This window comes from Nycticebus coucang, chromosome 16, assembly GCF_027406575.1.
Source record: "Nycticebus coucang isolate mNycCou1 chromosome 16, mNycCou1.pri, whole genome shotgun sequence".
NCBI lineage: Eukaryota > Metazoa > Chordata > Mammalia > Primates > Lorisidae > Nycticebus > Nycticebus coucang.
In genome coordinates this window covers 8,497,293-8,514,796 of record NC_069795.1, presented here as the reverse complement: position 1 = coordinate 8,514,796, position 17,504 = coordinate 8,497,293, and the positions used below count along the sequence as shown (strand labels likewise).

General features: G+C 45.3%; 1 protein-coding gene across 1 annotated transcript; it reads left to right on the top strand.

Moving 5' to 3' along the window:
* Positions 1-4,152: 4,152 nt before the first annotated feature.
* LOC128567361 (uncharacterized) lies at positions 4,153-14,585 on the top strand. The gene is made up of 3 exons (XM_053564593.1): positions 4,153-4,553; positions 13,653-14,045; positions 14,454-14,585. The coding sequence occupies exons 1-3, from the start codon at positions 4,452-4,454 to the stop codon at positions 14,583-14,585; spliced, it is 627 nt and encodes a 208-aa protein (XP_053420568.1). The 5' UTR covers positions 4,153-4,451.
* Positions 14,586-17,504: the final 2,919 nt, after the last annotated feature.

The window sequence follows — 17,504 nt, the reverse complement described above, 5'->3', positions numbered from 1 at the left end:
GCACACAGAAGGGTCTAATGAGAACTCTAAGATTGTTGAAGAAAGCAAATGTTCAAAATCTGTCTTCTGTTTATTCAAGTGCACTCAAAGTATTATCAGTACATACTTTAATCTGATGGCATTTAATTTAAAGCAATGACTATTCCTTAAGGATTCAGTTTTTGCCCTGCTAAACTGTTTAATCTATGTTGTAAATAATAGATAATCCGACATAAGATTGAAGTGGTGGCCCGGCAGTGTGAAATGTTACACACGGTGAAGGTAATTTTTTCTAGGTTTCACTGTCTCCTGTGACCCGCAGTCAAGCGTGGCCTGTGAGTGGGTGAGTACAGTGCAGTACACTGAGTGCGCTGCTTCGTTAGTTGTGAATCTCTTACTGTGCCTAACTTATAAACTCTATCATAGGTATGGATGTATAGGGGAAAACCAGCAAAACAAAGGTGGAAATTCTGTCATCAGCAAGAGATACCCATGAGGCTGAACAAGCAAAGGCAGTAAAGCTATAGCCTGGCTTGTCAGAGTGAGGACCAAAACAGCTCCAGAATGACCTTCACAGGAGAAACGGGAAGTACACTTAAGGATTTTAAATGCTTGTGCAACAAAGTTAATTAAAAGAATAACTGTAGGGCAGTGCCTATGGCTCAGTGAGTAGGCGCTGGCCCCATATACCAAGGATGGCGGGTTCGAACCCGGCCCCAGCCAAACTGCAACAGAAAATAGCCAGGTGTGTGGCAGGTGCCTGTGGTCCCAGCTACTCGGGAGGCTGAGGCAAGAGAATCACCTAAGCCCAGGAGTTGAGAGGTTGCTGTGAACTGTGACACCACGGTACTCTACTGAGGGTGATAAAGTGAGACCCTGTCTCTTAAAAAAAAAAAAAGAATAATTGTAAAAAGAATTCACCATCAGACGTGTAGTTCCTTTTTATTTTCATACTGACATGATTGACTTGATAGGGGATGTAGCCATTGACCTGATTTGCTGAGAAGGATGAGCAAGGGTTGCCGTTGGAACCACTGAAACCAGGGACCATTTGTTCAGGCGTTTGTTGAGTACCCACTGTGTGCTTGGTACCAGGTTAGACGTTTCAATATGTCAGAAAATGAGATATGGACCTAGTGAAAAGTGTCTGTTGAATAGACAAAAAATATATAATGTAATTTCAGGTGGTGAGACAGGCTTTGAAGGAGAAGCAAGGAAGGTATATAGATTAATAAATTTCTGAGAAAGTGCTTAGCTGTACCTAGCACATAAAAAACCCTTGATGAAGGGGAGCTAATAATTGTTACTAAGATTATAGTCCTGGAAATTGCACAGGGAGAGTCAGTGGCCCTGTAAGAAAGGCTTTGTTAGATGAGGAAGTAGCACTTCTTGGTATAGCCTGGACTGGAACAGAACATCATCAAGTGGTGAAATAAGCAAAATAAGAAATCAAATCACCTAGAAGCCATTTTGGAAAATACCAGCTTTGTTCCTGAGATCTTGCTGAATGACGTTGGGGGTGTTGTGATTCCACAGCAAAGGATAACTGCACCTGTGGCTTTCCCAAATTACTTGAATGAGCAGTCTTGAGTCAGCCTTTCCTACCCAGTTTGGGTTTAGGATCAGAGCCCTCTGAGGGGCTGTCTTGGGTTTACACTGGAGGGACCTGGACGAGGCTGATCCTCATGGGGAAGGTGTGTGGTCCAGACGCCCCAGTTTAGGGCAAGAACTGTTGTCATTCATTCCATCATCACCTCTGCTTTATATTGCCTCTTCCTAGTTCTCCTGTAAAGGTGAAAAAAGATAAAAATGCAGAAATTGACACTTTTAAACTACAAAATCCTAATTAGTTATCCATCAATCAAGTCAGATTGGTCCACCATCAAGTGAGAAAATGATTTTTAATTACATTAAGGAGAATAAATTGGATATGCAAATAGAAAGAAAAAGACTTTGGCCATACTAACACGTTGATTCCACATGAATCATAGTCCTGAGTATGCAGTAAAGTACAATAATGCAGCTTCTACAAGAAACAATCTTCCTACCCTTGGGATAGGCAAAGATTTATTAGGAAACAAGAAGCACTAACCATCAGAATAAAAAGCCGATAAACTGGATTTTATTATAATTAGCTCTTTAATAAGTTACCATTGAGACAAGCCATGAAGTAGAAGAAATTGGTGATGTATACTTCCAACAAAAGATTCCTCCAGAATGCATAATGAGCTATGACAATCAGTAAGAGAAAGATAACCAACATATTTATTTATTTAGAAACAGACAGGAGATTTGAATAGGCACTTTCCAAATAACCGGATGGCTCATGGGCATTCTGATTGCAAATTTGTAGGAGAATGTAAATTAAGAGGCAAGGTTTTGTAGATTGTCTCAAAGTTGCCTGGTTCTGGCCAATAGAATCATCTACTTTGCAAGAACTCTGCCCTGAAGGTGAAGTTTGGGTGTGGGAATCAGTGCGTAACAGTCTCACTAATGACAGCTAATTGGTAAAGTTTCAGGAATTGTTGTGAGCTGGTTAAACACAACTGCTATTTAAAAATTGGATTAAAAGCCATGCACGGTGGCTCACATCTGTAATCCCAGCACTCTGGGAGACCAAGGCGGGTGAATTGCTTGAGCTCAGGAGTTTGAGACCAATCCAAGCAAAAGCAAGACTCCATTGCTACCAAAAATAGACAAAAAAATAGCCAGGTGTGGTGGCACATACCTGTAGTCCCAGCTACTCACAAGGCTGAAGCAAGAGGATCTCTTGAGCCCACAAGTTTGAGGTTGCTGTGAGCTATGATGATGCCATGGCGCACTACCCAGGGCAACAGAGTGAGACTGTCTCCAAAAGTAAATAAAAGTTGAGGCTGAGCCTGCTGGTTCATGCCTGTAATCCCAGCTCTCTGGGAGACGGAGCAGATGGATTGCCTGAGCCCATAGGTTTGAGACCAGCCTGAGGAAGAGTGAGACCCCATCTCTGGGTGGGTCTGGTGGCGCCAAAGGTGCTCCGTATGCCCTCCTTGTTTCCCATTGGAAATGGCTGTGAGAGGATACCATCGACATTGACAAACCCTGCAAGATGATCTCTGCTAAATGAACACTTCACTGCTTTCTGGTGTGGATCCAGAAATTTTTAATTAAAAAATTTAATTTTTTACCTTGCCTACTACCTGACAACCTGTAGGGATGATTGCCTGGCTGACTAGTACAGAGCACAGAGAAGTGAATGCATTAGTTCTATGGTGAACAGCCCCTAAGTTAACGGCTAGAATTTCCCCACCCCTCCAGGCTGTGCCTCCTTCCTGCCATCCTAGGAAGAAGATACTGTTGTCTTCTTGAGTCGCTCTTAGCAATTCCTTGGGAGCCACTCCTAGCAGCACCTTTGTCCCCACAACACCTGGTCCTGCCACGGGCCATCAGCCCAGAACCAAAGAAAGCACCTCCTTCCTCTGGCTATGCCCTGCCTGTAGATCCAAGGTGGGTGTGCTTCAGGAGTGCTGAACAAGAAACCACCAGGAGCACAACTCCAAGCCAGAGGTGACACAGTGTCAACTCCCTGGAGGAAGGATGCCACTGGAAACTGGGCCAGTCCCCGCCCCAACCTTGCCAGCAGCCTTTGAAACAGAGCAGTTGGTGTGAATTACCAGGCTTCTGTGGCAGGACACTTCAAAGAGAAGAACTCACTCTTTCTAACTGCTTTTGTGTCACACAGAGGTGTCATTGTTTTCAGCAAATACCTTGGGATTCCAGTGAATAAATACCATTCTGTTTTCTAACTTTTTCCCTCTCTGTTTTTCAAAGTTATGTATAAAGGCATTTTGCCTAATTCCTTCAGTCCTGTTTCAGCTTCTATTTATTTGGTGTGATAGAAAGCTCTTAATTTAGATCTCCCTGCCACCAGTTCCAAGAAATCTGCCACCAGCTCCAAGCGTGGTGTCCTGAAATGCCACCCATTCCAGCAGGGTGAGCCAACAGTCTCTGAAAAAAGAAAGCAATTGAACAAACCGACATTGTGTTTCCAGATGCTGGCTGCTGCCCCAGCGCCAGCAGGACTCCGGCTTTTACTGAGGCCTCATTGGAGGCCACATTGCTTTTGCTTCCAGTTTCAAAACTACCACAACCTCTAACCTGCTAGACTGCTGAAAGCTGAGGGACAGCACTTGCTAACAGCCCTTCCTGGGATCAAATTCTGTTGCCTGCAGAGCCAACAGCTCCTCCTCATCCGCCCTGCCCCACTGGGGACCTCTCCTAGGGGAGGGGGCCTGGTGTCCTCAACCCTGCCCCTTACTGCTCCTTTCTGCCCTCACTTCTCCCAGGGGACGTCTGCACACCCTGCTGTTCCAGGGGTGAGCCTCATGGGCGGCTGACCGCCCATGCTCACCTGTTCATTTGTTCATTCATGAACTCTACAGTGCACAGGCCTGCTCATTCCAGGAGGGAAGACTGTTGTCAGCTAGGAGAGTAAAATGTATGGAAGGTCACTGGGGGTCAGTGGCCTGACACCAGTAGTGTGGCAGCACCTCAGTGTCTGGCAGGCGTTACGGCTTGCTGGTGAGGCTGGGTTAAAGGTGAGCGCTGCCTGTGGCCTTGGTCTGGGCCAGGCAGGGGGCATGTCTGCTGCACTTCCACCTGTTAACTACCAGCCCCTAACTGACCCCTGCTTCCCTCAGTGCCCCCACCCCTTTTCTCCTCCATGGGCTTGAAATTCTGGTCTTGATTAGGCCTGCCATTGAGTCTGCCATGCAGTGCTGTGAGGGCACCAGGGGGCCCCTTATCCTGGTCTGAGCCCCCATACTGCCACCCCATGCCAGGCGTCAGCTTCATCCTCCTTTACCTCCTCATGCCCGTGCTTCCTGGGGCCCAACCAGCCCTGGCCTTCCCTAGTTGCCTTCTGTCCAGCCGCAGCCCTGCTCCCTGTAGCCGTGGCCTCAATTTAGCTCAGCTCTTGAAATGCTGGCCTCCACCCTCGCACACGGATTTAATGAGCTTGCCTGGCATATAGCAGCGCCCAGGAAACATTAAAAAAAAAACCCAAGCTACAGGATAAGAGACACACACCACAATCTGGCTGCGGTGGCCTCTGAGTCTGGTGCCCCTGGCCCCCTGGCGCCCCTGGCCCCCATGTGACCTTCCTTAAACCCCTCAGCCCAGGCTCTGCCCCTCACTGCCTCCCAACATGATGTTTGTTAACGGTCACTCCAGGCACTGTGTAGTTTACAGACATGGTCTTCCCCAAGCCTCTATGCAGTAGACATGACTGTTAACCCCACTCTACAGATGAGGAAACAAACCTAAAAGGTAAAGTAACTTCCCAAAAGTCATGAAACTAGAAAATGTCTTGAGTTGGGGTCTGCACCTGCTAAGCCTATCAACTGCTCAAGCCGTTCATTCTTCTGCAGAAGGCTACTTCCTTTCAGACAAACCTCCCCGTCCTTCAAGTTACAGTCCAAGTCGAACGATCCTGCTCAGGCCGGGCAGGCAGCAAAAGCCTTGGGCACCCCAGTGCCCTGCCACTTGTCCCTAGTCTTGGCTGCAGGGGGTGTCCCTTTGTGTTCTTGAGGCCACACAATGTCATCCGGTGGCCTCAATCTCCTATTAGTGATGCCTTGTTTGGTGACTCCCTAATACTTTCTTTTCAATTATCGTCTTGTAGGGGACCCACTCTGCTCTTGGGAACCACTGACTTGTGTTCTCATCAAGCCAGGCTTTCGTGCTTTTAGTTTCTCCTGAAGTCTTTGGTTGCTTCTCATCATCTCCTCTTTTCTTCCCCATGTGTCTTTAATCTGTTCTCCCCGCTTCTTCACCCTCCAACCTCAGGATACCTCTATTGCTATCCGATATTGGATCCACCCCTTCCTCAAATTCACTTTCTCTTGCTTGGTTTACAGCCCTGTATTTCTGGAGTGGAGTATAGACTGGAGGCCCTGGGAAACACCTAGTGAAGACAGATGAGGTCTGTCTAAATGAGGGGCCGAATGGCACTGAGCAAGGAGTGCTGTGTCAGAGGGTAGATGATGTGCTCAGTCATTTTGAAGTGTAGCCATTCTAGCGGATGTGCAGTGGTGTGCCCTCGGGGTTTTAGTTTGCCTTTCTTTAAGAACTAAAGATAATTAAGCATCATTTCCTGTGCTTATTTGCAATCCATATATCTTCCTTGTCAAAAAGACTTTGTTTAAAATATTTTTTTAAAGAGATAACCTTACAGGGTCTTACTATGTTTCACAGGCAAACTTCCGCCTCCTGGGCTCAAGTGATCTTCTAGCCTTAGCCTCACAAACAGCTGGGATTATGGGCATGAGACACTGTCAGGCCGAGTTCAGGACGATGCAGCTGCAGCCCCCATCTGGCTGGGGGGTAGCAAAGCAAGTAGGCTTTCCAGGACATATCTGAAATGGTGCTGCTATCCTGCAGCCAACTGCTGAGTCTCAAAACAAACCATTCCCCAAGTGCAGACCTTCTGAGAAGTGCCCCATTCTCTCTGGTCACAGGCCTGATTACCCTGGCTAGGACCTCCCATACTCAGTTGTGTAGAAGTGGTAAAAGTGGGCATCCTTCTTCTAGTTTTTAGGGGAAATGCTTTCAACTTTTCCCCAGTTAGTATGATGTTGGGTTCATCAAATGTGGCTTCTATGCTGTTTTTTGAGTGTTTTTATCATGAAGAGATGCTGAATTTCATTGAATGCTTTTTCTGCATCTATTGAGATGATCACATGGCTTTTGTTTTTAATTCTGTCAATGTGGTTAATCACATTTATTACCTGGCATTTATTCCACATCACTGAGATGATCATATGTTAAACCATCCTTGCATACCTGGGATGAAACCCACTTGTTCATGGTGAATTATCCATTTGATGTGTGGATTAAGTTTACTAGTATTTTGTTGAGAATTTTTGTATCTATGTTCAGCTATGATAGTGATCTGTAGTTCTCTGTTGCATCCATTCTTGGCTTTGGTATCCCAGTGATACTGGCTTCATAGAATAAGTAAGGAAGGAGTCTCTCAGTCTTTTGGAATAGCCTCAGTAGGATTGGCACCAGTTCTTCTTTGTATGTCTGGTGGAATTCAGCTGTGAAGCCATCTCATCCTGACCTTTTTTGGGAGGGAGAATTTTTATTACAGATTCAGTATCACTACTTGTTATTGAGCTATTTAGGTGCTCTTTTTCTTCCTGGTTCAATCTCAGGAGGTTGTACACTTCCAGGAATTCATCCATTTCCCCTACATTTTCTAGCTTTTGTGTGTATAAAGTCTCTGGTGATCTTGTATATTTCTGTGGTATCTGTTGTAATGTCTCCTTTTTCATTTCTGGTTGTGTTTATATGACACTTTTCTTGGTTAGTCTAACTAGCAGTTTATCAATTTTGTTTATGTTTTCAAAGAAGCAACTTTTCATTTTGTTGATACTTTGTAAATTTTGGGGCTCTTTTTCATTTAGTTATACTCTGATCTTTATTATTTCTTTTCTTCTGCTAACTTTGTGATTGGTTTGTTCATACTTTTCTAGTTCCTTGAGGTGTGATGTTAGGATGTTAGATTGTTAATTTGTGATCTTTTTGCTTTTTTTATATAGGCATTTCATGCTCTAAAATTCACTCTTAGCACTGCTTTTGCTGTATCTCACAACTTTTATTATGTTGCATCTTTATTTATCTTAATTTAAAAATATTTTAAAATTTCCATCTTTCATCTTTATTGACCCAGTGATCATTCAGGAGCATGTTCTTTAACTTCCATGTGTTTGTATAGTCTCTGAAGTTCCTCTTCATATTAATTTCTAGACTTATTCCTCAGTGATCTGAGAAGATTCTTGATATGATTCTGATTTTTAAAAAAGTGTTAAGATTTATTTTGTGGCCTAACATTTGGTCTATATGAGAGAATGTTCCTTGTACTGATGAAAAGAAGGTGTATTCTGTACTTGTTGAGTGGAATGTTGTATAAATGTCTGTTAAGTCCATTTAGTCTAAGGTCTGATTTAGTCCTATGTTTCTTTGTTGATTTTCTGTCTTGATGATCTATCTAGTGCTGTGAGAGGGGTGTTGAAGATCTCCACTATTATTGTTTTGCTCTCTGATACTCTTTCTTTAGGTCTAGTAACATTTGTTTTGTAAATGTGAGTGCTTTGATGTTGGATGCATATATATCTAGGATTGCTATATCCTCCTGCTGAATTGATCCCTTTGTCATTATATAATAGCCTCCTTTGTCTTTTTGTTTCCTGTTTTTGATTTAAAGTATGTTTTATCTGATATAAAAATAGCTATTCTTGCTAACTTTTGGTTTCAATTTGGGTGGAATATCTTTTTCCACTCCTTCACTTTTGGTTTATATGTGTCTTTATGTGTAAAGTCAGTTTATTGTAAATAGTACATAGTTGGATCAAGGTTTTTTTAATTCATCCTGTTGTTCTATGTCTTATCAGTGGAGCATTTAATCCATTTATGTTCAAGGTTAGAACTGATGTCTGATGATGCCCTGTTCTTGTCATGTTGTTAGTTGCTTTCTAGAAGTTTTTATAAATTCTTTCTTTTTGTCTTTGTAGTTTGCTGAACTTCTTTCAGGTTGCCATTTAATCCCTTTCTCTTCTTCCTTTGATTCTTTTATAAGGTCTGCTAGTTTTATATTTTCATGTGTTTGGATGATGGTGACTATTCATCTTTTGTTTCCATGTTTAAGACTCCTTTGGCTTGATGCCCATAGCTCAGTGAGTAGGGCACCAGCCACATACACCAAGGCTGGCAGGTTCGAGGCCTGCCCAGGCCTGCTAAACAGCAATGACAACTGCAACCAACGTATAGCCAGGCTTTGTGGCAGGTGCCTGTAGTTCCAGCTACTTGGGAGGCTGAGGCAAGAGAATTGCTTAAGCCCAAGAGTTGGAGGTTGCTGTGCACCGTGGCACTCTACTGAGGGTGACATAGTAAGATTCTGTCTAAAAAAAATTCCTTTGAGCATTTCCTGTATGACCTGTATAGTGTTGACAAGTTCTTTTAGCATTTGCTTGTATGGAAAAGACTTTTATTTTTTATGAATTTATGAGGCTTATTCTGGCAGTATATAAAATTCTTGGCTGATGGGTTTTTTTTAAGCACTTTAAAAATGCCATCCAATTTTCTTCTGGCCTCTAAGATTTCTGCAGAAAGGTCTGCTGTTAGTCTGGTGGAGTTTCCTGTATAGTTGACTAGACACTTTTGTTAATTTTAAAATTCTCTTTCATTTTGACTTTAGTCATTTTGATTATGTAATGCCATGGTGAAGTATTTTTTGCAGAGTATTTGCCTGGGGATTGTTGGGCCTCCTATATATGAATGTCTAACTCTCCTGCTAGTCCTGGTAAGTTTTCATAATTATTTTCTTAAATATGGTTTCTTTTTGATATCTCTTACCCCTTGGAACTACTGATAATTTTTAAGTTCAGTCACTTTATGTGGATATCTCAAAGTCTTTGCTCATTCTTTTAAAATTGTTTTTCTGTTATTTTTTCTGACTATATTATTTCAGAAGACTGTCTTTTATGTTCTGAGAGTCTTTCTTCTGCTTGGTCTAATCTGTTTTTGAAGTTTTTGGATGTATTTTGTATTTCTGTCAATAAATTTTTCAGCTCCAGAATTTGTTTGTTTTTTTTTTGTTTGTTTTTAATGTCTTATTTATTTATTTTGAGACAGAGTCTCACTTTGTCACCTTTGATAGAGTGTTATGGCATCACAGCTCACAGCAACCTCAAACTCTTGGGCTTAAGCAATCCTCTTGCCACAGCCTCCCAAGTAGCTGAATTACAGGCACCTGCCACAACACCTGGCTACTTTTTTGAGACATGTCTCACTTTAGCTCAGGCTGGTCTCAAACCTGTGAGCTCAGGCAATCCACCCGCCTCAGCCTCCCAGAGTGCTGGGATTACAGGTGTGAGCCACTGCACCCAGCCAAGATATCTTAATTGGTAAGTTTCTCATTCATATCCTGAATTGATTTTCTGATTTCATTGCAGTGGTGTTCAGATTTCTCTTGCATCCCATTGTTTCTTTAGAATCAACATTTGGAATTCTTTATCTGACATTATGAAAACTTTTTTTTTTATGGACAATTGTTATGGTCCTTTAGTGTCATTATTTCCTTGGTTTTTCATGTTTCCCATGTTCTTCCTCTGATACCTGCACATTGGAAGTAGCAGTCACTTACTCCAATTTTTTAAAATTGCTTTTTATTTAGGGGAAGAATTTTTTCCTAAAGATATACATATGTTGTTGGTTGGGCAGAACACTTTGGCTTTGAGTTTTGGTGCCTGAAGTAGTACGATCTTTGTATAATTGCTTAGGCAGTACACAGGATCAGTGGTATCTGTGATTTCCATGGTGGTTTAGGGAGTACTTAGTTGATGCTGTGGTGAAGTTTCCCTGGGCACAATCTTTGGTCCCCTGTAGTAAAAGCAGTGGGCTGACGATGCCTGATTTTTAGGTCCCAGGGAAGCTTATGTTGGCAGCAGCGCAGCTTGCTCAAAAGGTGGTAGTTGGAGCAGAAGGCCAGGTGCGTGGGCAGGTTCTCTGGCCCCTCCTCAACTGGGTAGACCTGGCCACTGGAACTATTCCTGGTCCTGGGAGAGGCCTAGGATTTTTCCTTCTGCTCCTTTCAAGTGATTCTTTCTCTAGCTTCTGCCAGTTTCTTCATATGCATATGCTAATGATTTCTCAGCTGAAGACTTTCTTTGTAGGAAGAGCCCCTGCAAAACTCTGGGACCTTCTCTGGTTCCCTCAGCCTTCTTTACTCTGTCCATGTTGGCTGCCTTTAACTCTCAGAGCCATTTCCTCCAAACAGACCGGTGGCTTCCCCACTGGAATCTGCCCTCCCTATGCTGTGGTCCGGAGACTGCTTGGGGAGTAGGTTGGGATAATCACAGGGCTGCCCACATTTGTTTCCCCTCTATGAAGGATCACTGTCTCACCTGATTGCATATCACTGTTTCATGTAAATATATGTTTTATGGTGTTTGGGTGTTCCAAGCAGGAGGGCATTCCTTGTCCCAATTTTTCCTCAAAGCAGTAGCCCTATGGGACAGAGTAAAGCACCAAAACTCAAAGCCAAAGTGTTCTACCCAACCAACAACATATGTACATCTTTAGAAAAAAATTCTTCCCCTAAATAAAAAGCAATTTTAAAAAATTGGAGTAAGTGACTGCTACTTCCAATGTGCAGGTATCCTATGGGACATTTAAAATATACATAACATGGGCAGCACCCATAGCTCAGTGGGTAGGGTGCTAGCCACATACACCAGAGGTGGCAGGTTCGAATCCAGCCTGGGCCTGCCAAACAACAATGACAACTACGACACCAAAACAGCCGGGCATTGTGGTGTGCACCTGTAGGCCCAGCTACTTGGGAGGCTGAGGCAAAAGAATCACTGAAGCCCAAGAGTTTGAGGTTGCTGTGAGCTGTGACGCCATGGCACTCTACCCAAGACTTTGACTCTGTCTCAAAAGAAAAAAGTAAATATACGTAACATTTACTCTTTTAACTATTTGTAAGTATCTTATTCAGTGGCATTAAGTGCACTCCTGTTGTACAGATCACCTCTACCATGCATCTTCAGAACCTTTTCATTATCCCAAACAGAAACTCTGTCGCCATTAAACAATAACTCTCCTGAAGTGTACACTGGACATGGTACATGTTTAATTGTTGAGAGTCTGTATTTTATTGTCTTCCCTTAAATAATTAACATATGTGGGCTCAGCACCCATAGCTTAGTGGTTAGGGCACCGGCCACATACACTGGGGCTGGCAGGTTTGAACCTGGCCCCAGCCTGCTAAGTAACAATAACAACAACAAAAAGGTGGTAGTTGGAGCAGAAGGCCAGGTGCGTGGGCAGGTTCTCTGGCCCCTCCAGAGAAAATAGCTGGGTGTTGTGACAGGTGCCTATAGTCCCAGCTACTTGACAAGCTGAGGCAAGAGAATTCCTTAAGCCTAAGAGTTTGAGGTTGCTGTGAGCTGTGACACTATGGCACTCTACTGAGGGCAACATAGTGAGACTCTGTCTCAAAAAAAAAATATTTATGTGGTTTTATTCCTAAAGCAGTAAATTAACTAATACAGTTAGTTAATTTCAAGTCTTACTAACAGGTTATGTGAAGGAAGAGTGAGTGTAGCCTTTACCCCAAGGCTAGAACAGTCCTACTAATAAGGTCTGCCCATTCTTGGGTCTCAACTCAGTACTCAATGTTGTAAGCAAGGTCTTTCCATTCTCGCTGGGCAGAACTCCAGTGTTTCCCACCAGTTTGGGATTTCCAGAATCGCTGTTCACCTGACAGCCCCTCAGTAACTGTTTGCCAGGCATTGTGGAATCTTTTCCTACGTGTGAGACTCGTGATTCTGCCCAGGGAACCTCTGTGTAGATCCCTGGCCCTCCTCCATGCAGGCTTGCTCCTCTTTCTTACCCTGCCCTGCAGATCCAGCCCTTGGGCAGCCCTGTTTCTGCTCCCCACTCTTCCTGGGCTCTACTCCCATGTGCCACGCTATGGAAAGTGTCCTCCAGAGAAAGCCCTGGTGACTGTGGGACTCACCTCGTGTTCCACTTTTCTCGAGGATTGAAGCCCTAGAAAGGATTTTCACCCAATGCCCGAGTTGTTTGCCATTATTTTGTCATTTCATATTATGAATTGTATTGTAGAAGAATAAATTCAATCCCTGAGGATATTTTAAAATACCGATACCCAATCTGAAGTTTGCTTTTCTGTAAGAGAACTTCTCCCTTCTTCACCTCCTTGCTCCTCCATGAAGTCCGTTGCAGTCACAAATTCTCTGAGTTAGTCCAGGTTTTGTGGAAGGGACATGTTGAGGAAGAGTTTGATGTTTCACTGAGTTTTGGAATAGAGCAGCAGAAACCTGGAGAAAGAGCTGACCTAAAGGACAGAAGCCCTGGAACTTGTTAACAGAGCAAAGGCAGATTCAAATCCCCTTGCCCATCTAAGAAATCTGAGTTACACAGCATCTAACAGGGCCTCCCACTTAGAAAAGTAAAGTAAGAAGTTATCACAGAAACACTGAATAAATGAATGAAATAGGTTTATGTTCTCACTTCAAAGGCAAAGCAGAAAGTTCTGTAGGTTTTGCTATTTTTTTCTCAAGTGGTCAAAGCACTTTAGACTTGTTTTAAATTCTCATATCAAGCAAACCCTCGTATTCTAGCATTTCTAGCATATTTCCCCCCATCTCACACCTTCAAAGAGGTGGGCTTTCTCTTTCTCAAGAAGCTTCTGTGTGTCAGGGCAGTCTGAGCACCCAGATGTGGGTCCTTAAGCAGTCTAGAGCTGCCGCCCCTGACAAGGCCAGGGACATTTGAGCTGCCGGGTCTTGACAGGGCAGTTGGCCGGAACCTTCATTTGTGGAAAAGAGCCTCAGGGACAGGGAGAGGAGGAAAATGGCTGTGTAGAACACAGCCTACCGCTGTCTCCAAGTCTCTACTGCTCTGAACCAAAGCCTGTGGTCTCTGTCAGCCTATGAACGCAGAGCCCAGACAGCAGCCCCCATGGCATCTTCACCTTGGCCTGAGCAGCCACAGGGACCAGAGCTAGGGACAGAGAAAGGGGCAGAAAGGCTGGAGTCTGTGCACAGAGCTGGCCCTGCCTGCCCTGGCTGGCCTGGTTTCCTACTTGCGTCTCCCTCCCTCCCTAGGACGTCAGGAAAGGGCTCCACGGTGGCCATAGGCGGACCGTGCTGCAGCCCCGCCCCTGCTCATTCCCCGTGGTGCAGCCTTGGCAACATCCTGCCTGGACAGGCGTGGGAGAAAAGGTGGGGAAGAGCCCACATACCACCACCTGCGCCAGGAAGCAGCCAAGCAAGCCTGGAGCTCACTCCTGGATAACATGCCGGAAACTCCTTCTGTGCCTCACCAGTTGTCACCACACTGATTCTAAAAATCGTCTCTTTATTCCTGAGGAAGCAACTGGAGGACTTGACTGCATTTGCTCTTCAAATCTCCCACCTGAGACTGACCGTAGGCCCCGTGGGTTCTCACTGCTGAATCCTAAGGAGTTGGCGATGTGCTGGGGAATGGATGGCTCTGGGGTGAGACACCCACAAAGCCAACAGCAACAATGACAGGAGTTAAAGTGAATGAAAATTACCAATGTCGGGCGGCACCTGTGGCTCAAGGAGTAGGGCGCCGGTCCCATATGCTGGAGGTGGTGGGTTCAAACCCAGCCCTGGCCAAAAAAAAAAAAAAAAAAAAAAAAAAAATTACCAATGTCACAACACTGCACTGAGTGTCCTGGCTAAATAATAAATCCTAACTTACCCTCTTCTCTGTTTTTTGTTTGTTTGTTTTTACTGCTGTTTCCCCACAGCCTCAAAGTCAATATGTATTAGCAGGAAGAGCCTGAAGGCTGGAGTGCAGCAGGTGTGGATAGAGTGTCTGACTAATGCCATCACTTTGGGCCTGACATTGGGTTGAGTATGTTGTACATGTTATCCCAGCACCACGCCAATGTGGGGCAGGTGTCTGCAGTAGAATCCTCTGACTATGAGGTAGTGTGGGGCCAGTGTCTGCAGCAGAATCCTCTGACTATGAGGCAGTGTGGGGCCAGTGTCTGCAGCAGAATCCTCTGACGGTGGGCCAGTGTGGGGCAGGAGTCTGCAACAGAATCCACTGACTGTGGTCAGTGTGGGGCAGGTGTCTGCAGTAGAATCCTCTTCCTATGGGGCAGAGTGCGGTAGGTGTCTGCAACAGAGTCCTCTGACTATGGGCCAGTATGGGAGAGATGTCTGCAGCAGAATCCTCTTCCTATGGGGCAAAGTGGGGTAGGTGTCTGCAACAGAGTCCTCTGACTATGGGGCAGAGTGGGGCAGGTGTCTGCAACAGAGTCCTCTGACTATGGGCCAGTGTGGTGCAGATGTCTGCAGCAGAATCCTCTTCCTATGGGGCAGAGTGGGGTAGGTGTCTGCAACAGAGTCCTCTGACTATGGGGCAGAGTGGGGCAGGCGTCTGCAGCAGAATCCTCTGACTATGGGGCAGTGTCTCAGGTGACTTTTTTTTTTACCACCAATGTGCCTGTATTTGCTGACAGGGCTTTTAAGGGTGTAATTATGGTTAAATGAGAACACGGGGAGGGGGGAGACACCAGGGATGCACCAACAGAGAAAAACAGGCCACATGAGGACACAGGAGAAGGCAGCCATCTGCAAGGCAAACCAAGAGGCCTCAAAAGACTATTCCTGCAGGCAGCGCCCATAACTCAGTGGGTAGGGTGCCGGCCATAAACATGGAGGCTAGCAGGTTCAAACCCAGCCTGGGAGGGCAGCGCCTGTGGCTCATGGGGAGAGTGCCGGCCCCATCTACTGAGGGTGGCGGGTTTGAACCCTGCCCCGGCCAAACTGCAACCCAAAAATAGCCAGGCGTTGTGGCAGACGCCTGTGGTCCCAGCTGCTTGGGAGGCTGAGGCAAGATAATTGCTTGAGCCCAAGAGATTGAGGTTTCTGTGAGCTGTGATGCCACAGCACTCTACCAAAGGTGACATAGTGAGACTGTCTCAAAAAACAAAAACAAAAACTATCCCTGCTGACACCCTGATCTCCGACTTCCACTCACCAGAACTGTGAAGGAAGAAATCCGTGTTGTTGAGCCACCCAGCCTGCGGCACTTTGTTCCCGCAGCCCTCACTGACTGATGCAATGCAGTATTAGCACCTTTTCTTTTTCAAGATGATGTTGGCTGATCTAGGTCTTTTGCATTTCCAAATACAAATTTAGAAGCAGGTTGTCATTTTCTACTGGGCGTTTGGGGATGGTATTGAATCTATAGGTCAAATTTGGAAAATAAACACATTAAAAATGTTGATTTTTCCAATTCCTAAACGTATGTCTTTCCACTTATTTACATCATTTTAAATTCTTTCACCAATGTTTTAAATTTTAAGTCAAGACTTTTTACATCTTTCTAAATATGGGTTAAGCTAACTTAGATCTTAACCTCATTTGTTTTCAAAACAATGGCCGATTCGACTGTACTAACCACAGGCTGGTGATCTCAAGAATTATCTAGACCAGGCGTTCTCAAACTTTTTAAACAGGGGGCCAGTTCACTGTCCCTCAGACCGTTGGAGGGCCGGACTATAGTTTAAAAAAAAACAAAACAAAACATGAACAAATTCCTATGCACACTGCACATATCTTATTTTGAAGTAAAAAACAAAATGGGAACAAATACAATTCACACCGCCTCGTGTGGCCCGTGGGCCGCGGTTTGAGGACGCCTGGACTAGACCCTGCTCCTGATTCTGCTCATTCCACAAACTTGTGTTAAACACCTGTTCTGAGAAAGGCCCAGAGCCAGGAAACATACAGACGCCGCTCAGACTCTGCAGTAGGAGGTGGGCCCGTGGTGGTGGGGACACCTTGTTCCCCCAATTATTGCTGCATCTTAGGATCAGAAAGTACCACCTCCATGACTGAAACTCCGAGGAGCTGTGGCCTCCAACTGTCTGCACACTGGAACCTCCTGGGAGTGTCACAGTTCCACCTGGGCTCTAGCCTCAGTGATGGAGTAATTGGTCAGAATGGGCCCCCCAAGTTTTTAGAAGCCCCAACCCCAAGTACTTCCAACACACAGCCAAGGTTGAGAACCAGGGCACCTGTGGGGTAAGATGTTGTTTGCTACTCAGACAACTGATAATCACATGTAAAGCACACCTGGGCCAGGAGCACACCTGTAATCCTAGCACTCTGGGACGCTGAGGCAGGAGGATTGCTTGAGCTCAGAGTTTGGAGATCAGCTGAGCAACAGGGAGACTCCATCTCTACTTAAAATAGAAAAAACTAGCCAGGCATTGTGCGGGGAGCCTGTAGTCCCGGATACTTGAGAGACTGAGGCAGGAGAATCACTTGAGCTCAGGAGTTTGAGGTTGCTGTGAGCTAGGCTGAGGCCACCGCTCTCTAGCCTGGGCAACAAAGGGAGACTCTGTCCCCTGAAAAGAAAAAAATGTGACTAAAGCAGGCTGGAAAGGTGCTTCCTTTAGAAGTGCTCTCGTGACCTCTCTCCCTGAAGTTGGGGACCTGTCAGCAGCAGCTGAGCGCATGAGCTCCAACGCACCGCTGGTAAACCTGGGCAAGTTACACTCCCTCTCCACGTCTCACTTTTCTTATCTGTGAGATGGGGACACAACAGCACACCCTTCACAGGTCGTTGGGAGAGTTAAACAAGTTCGTGTACACCTGAGCAGTGTCTGGCACACACGAGCTCCAGGTAGGTGTCAGCTGTTACTGCTACAAACAGCGGGTGAGACAGACTCTTTCCTACCTTCAGAGACTTGGAGGCAAAACAAGAAAAGAAACTGACAGCCACTTGGGTTTGGCTGCATCCCCTCCAACATGCAGGGGTTGAACTTAATGGCCATTGGGACCGCATTAAGAGGTGGGAGAAGGTCGTGAAGACTCCTCCCTGGCGAGCAGGATTAGGCCCTTATAAATGAGGCTTCCTGCAGCAGGGCCTGCGGTTTGCAGGGCTGCCTCCTGCTCGGGGGGTGCAGCAGA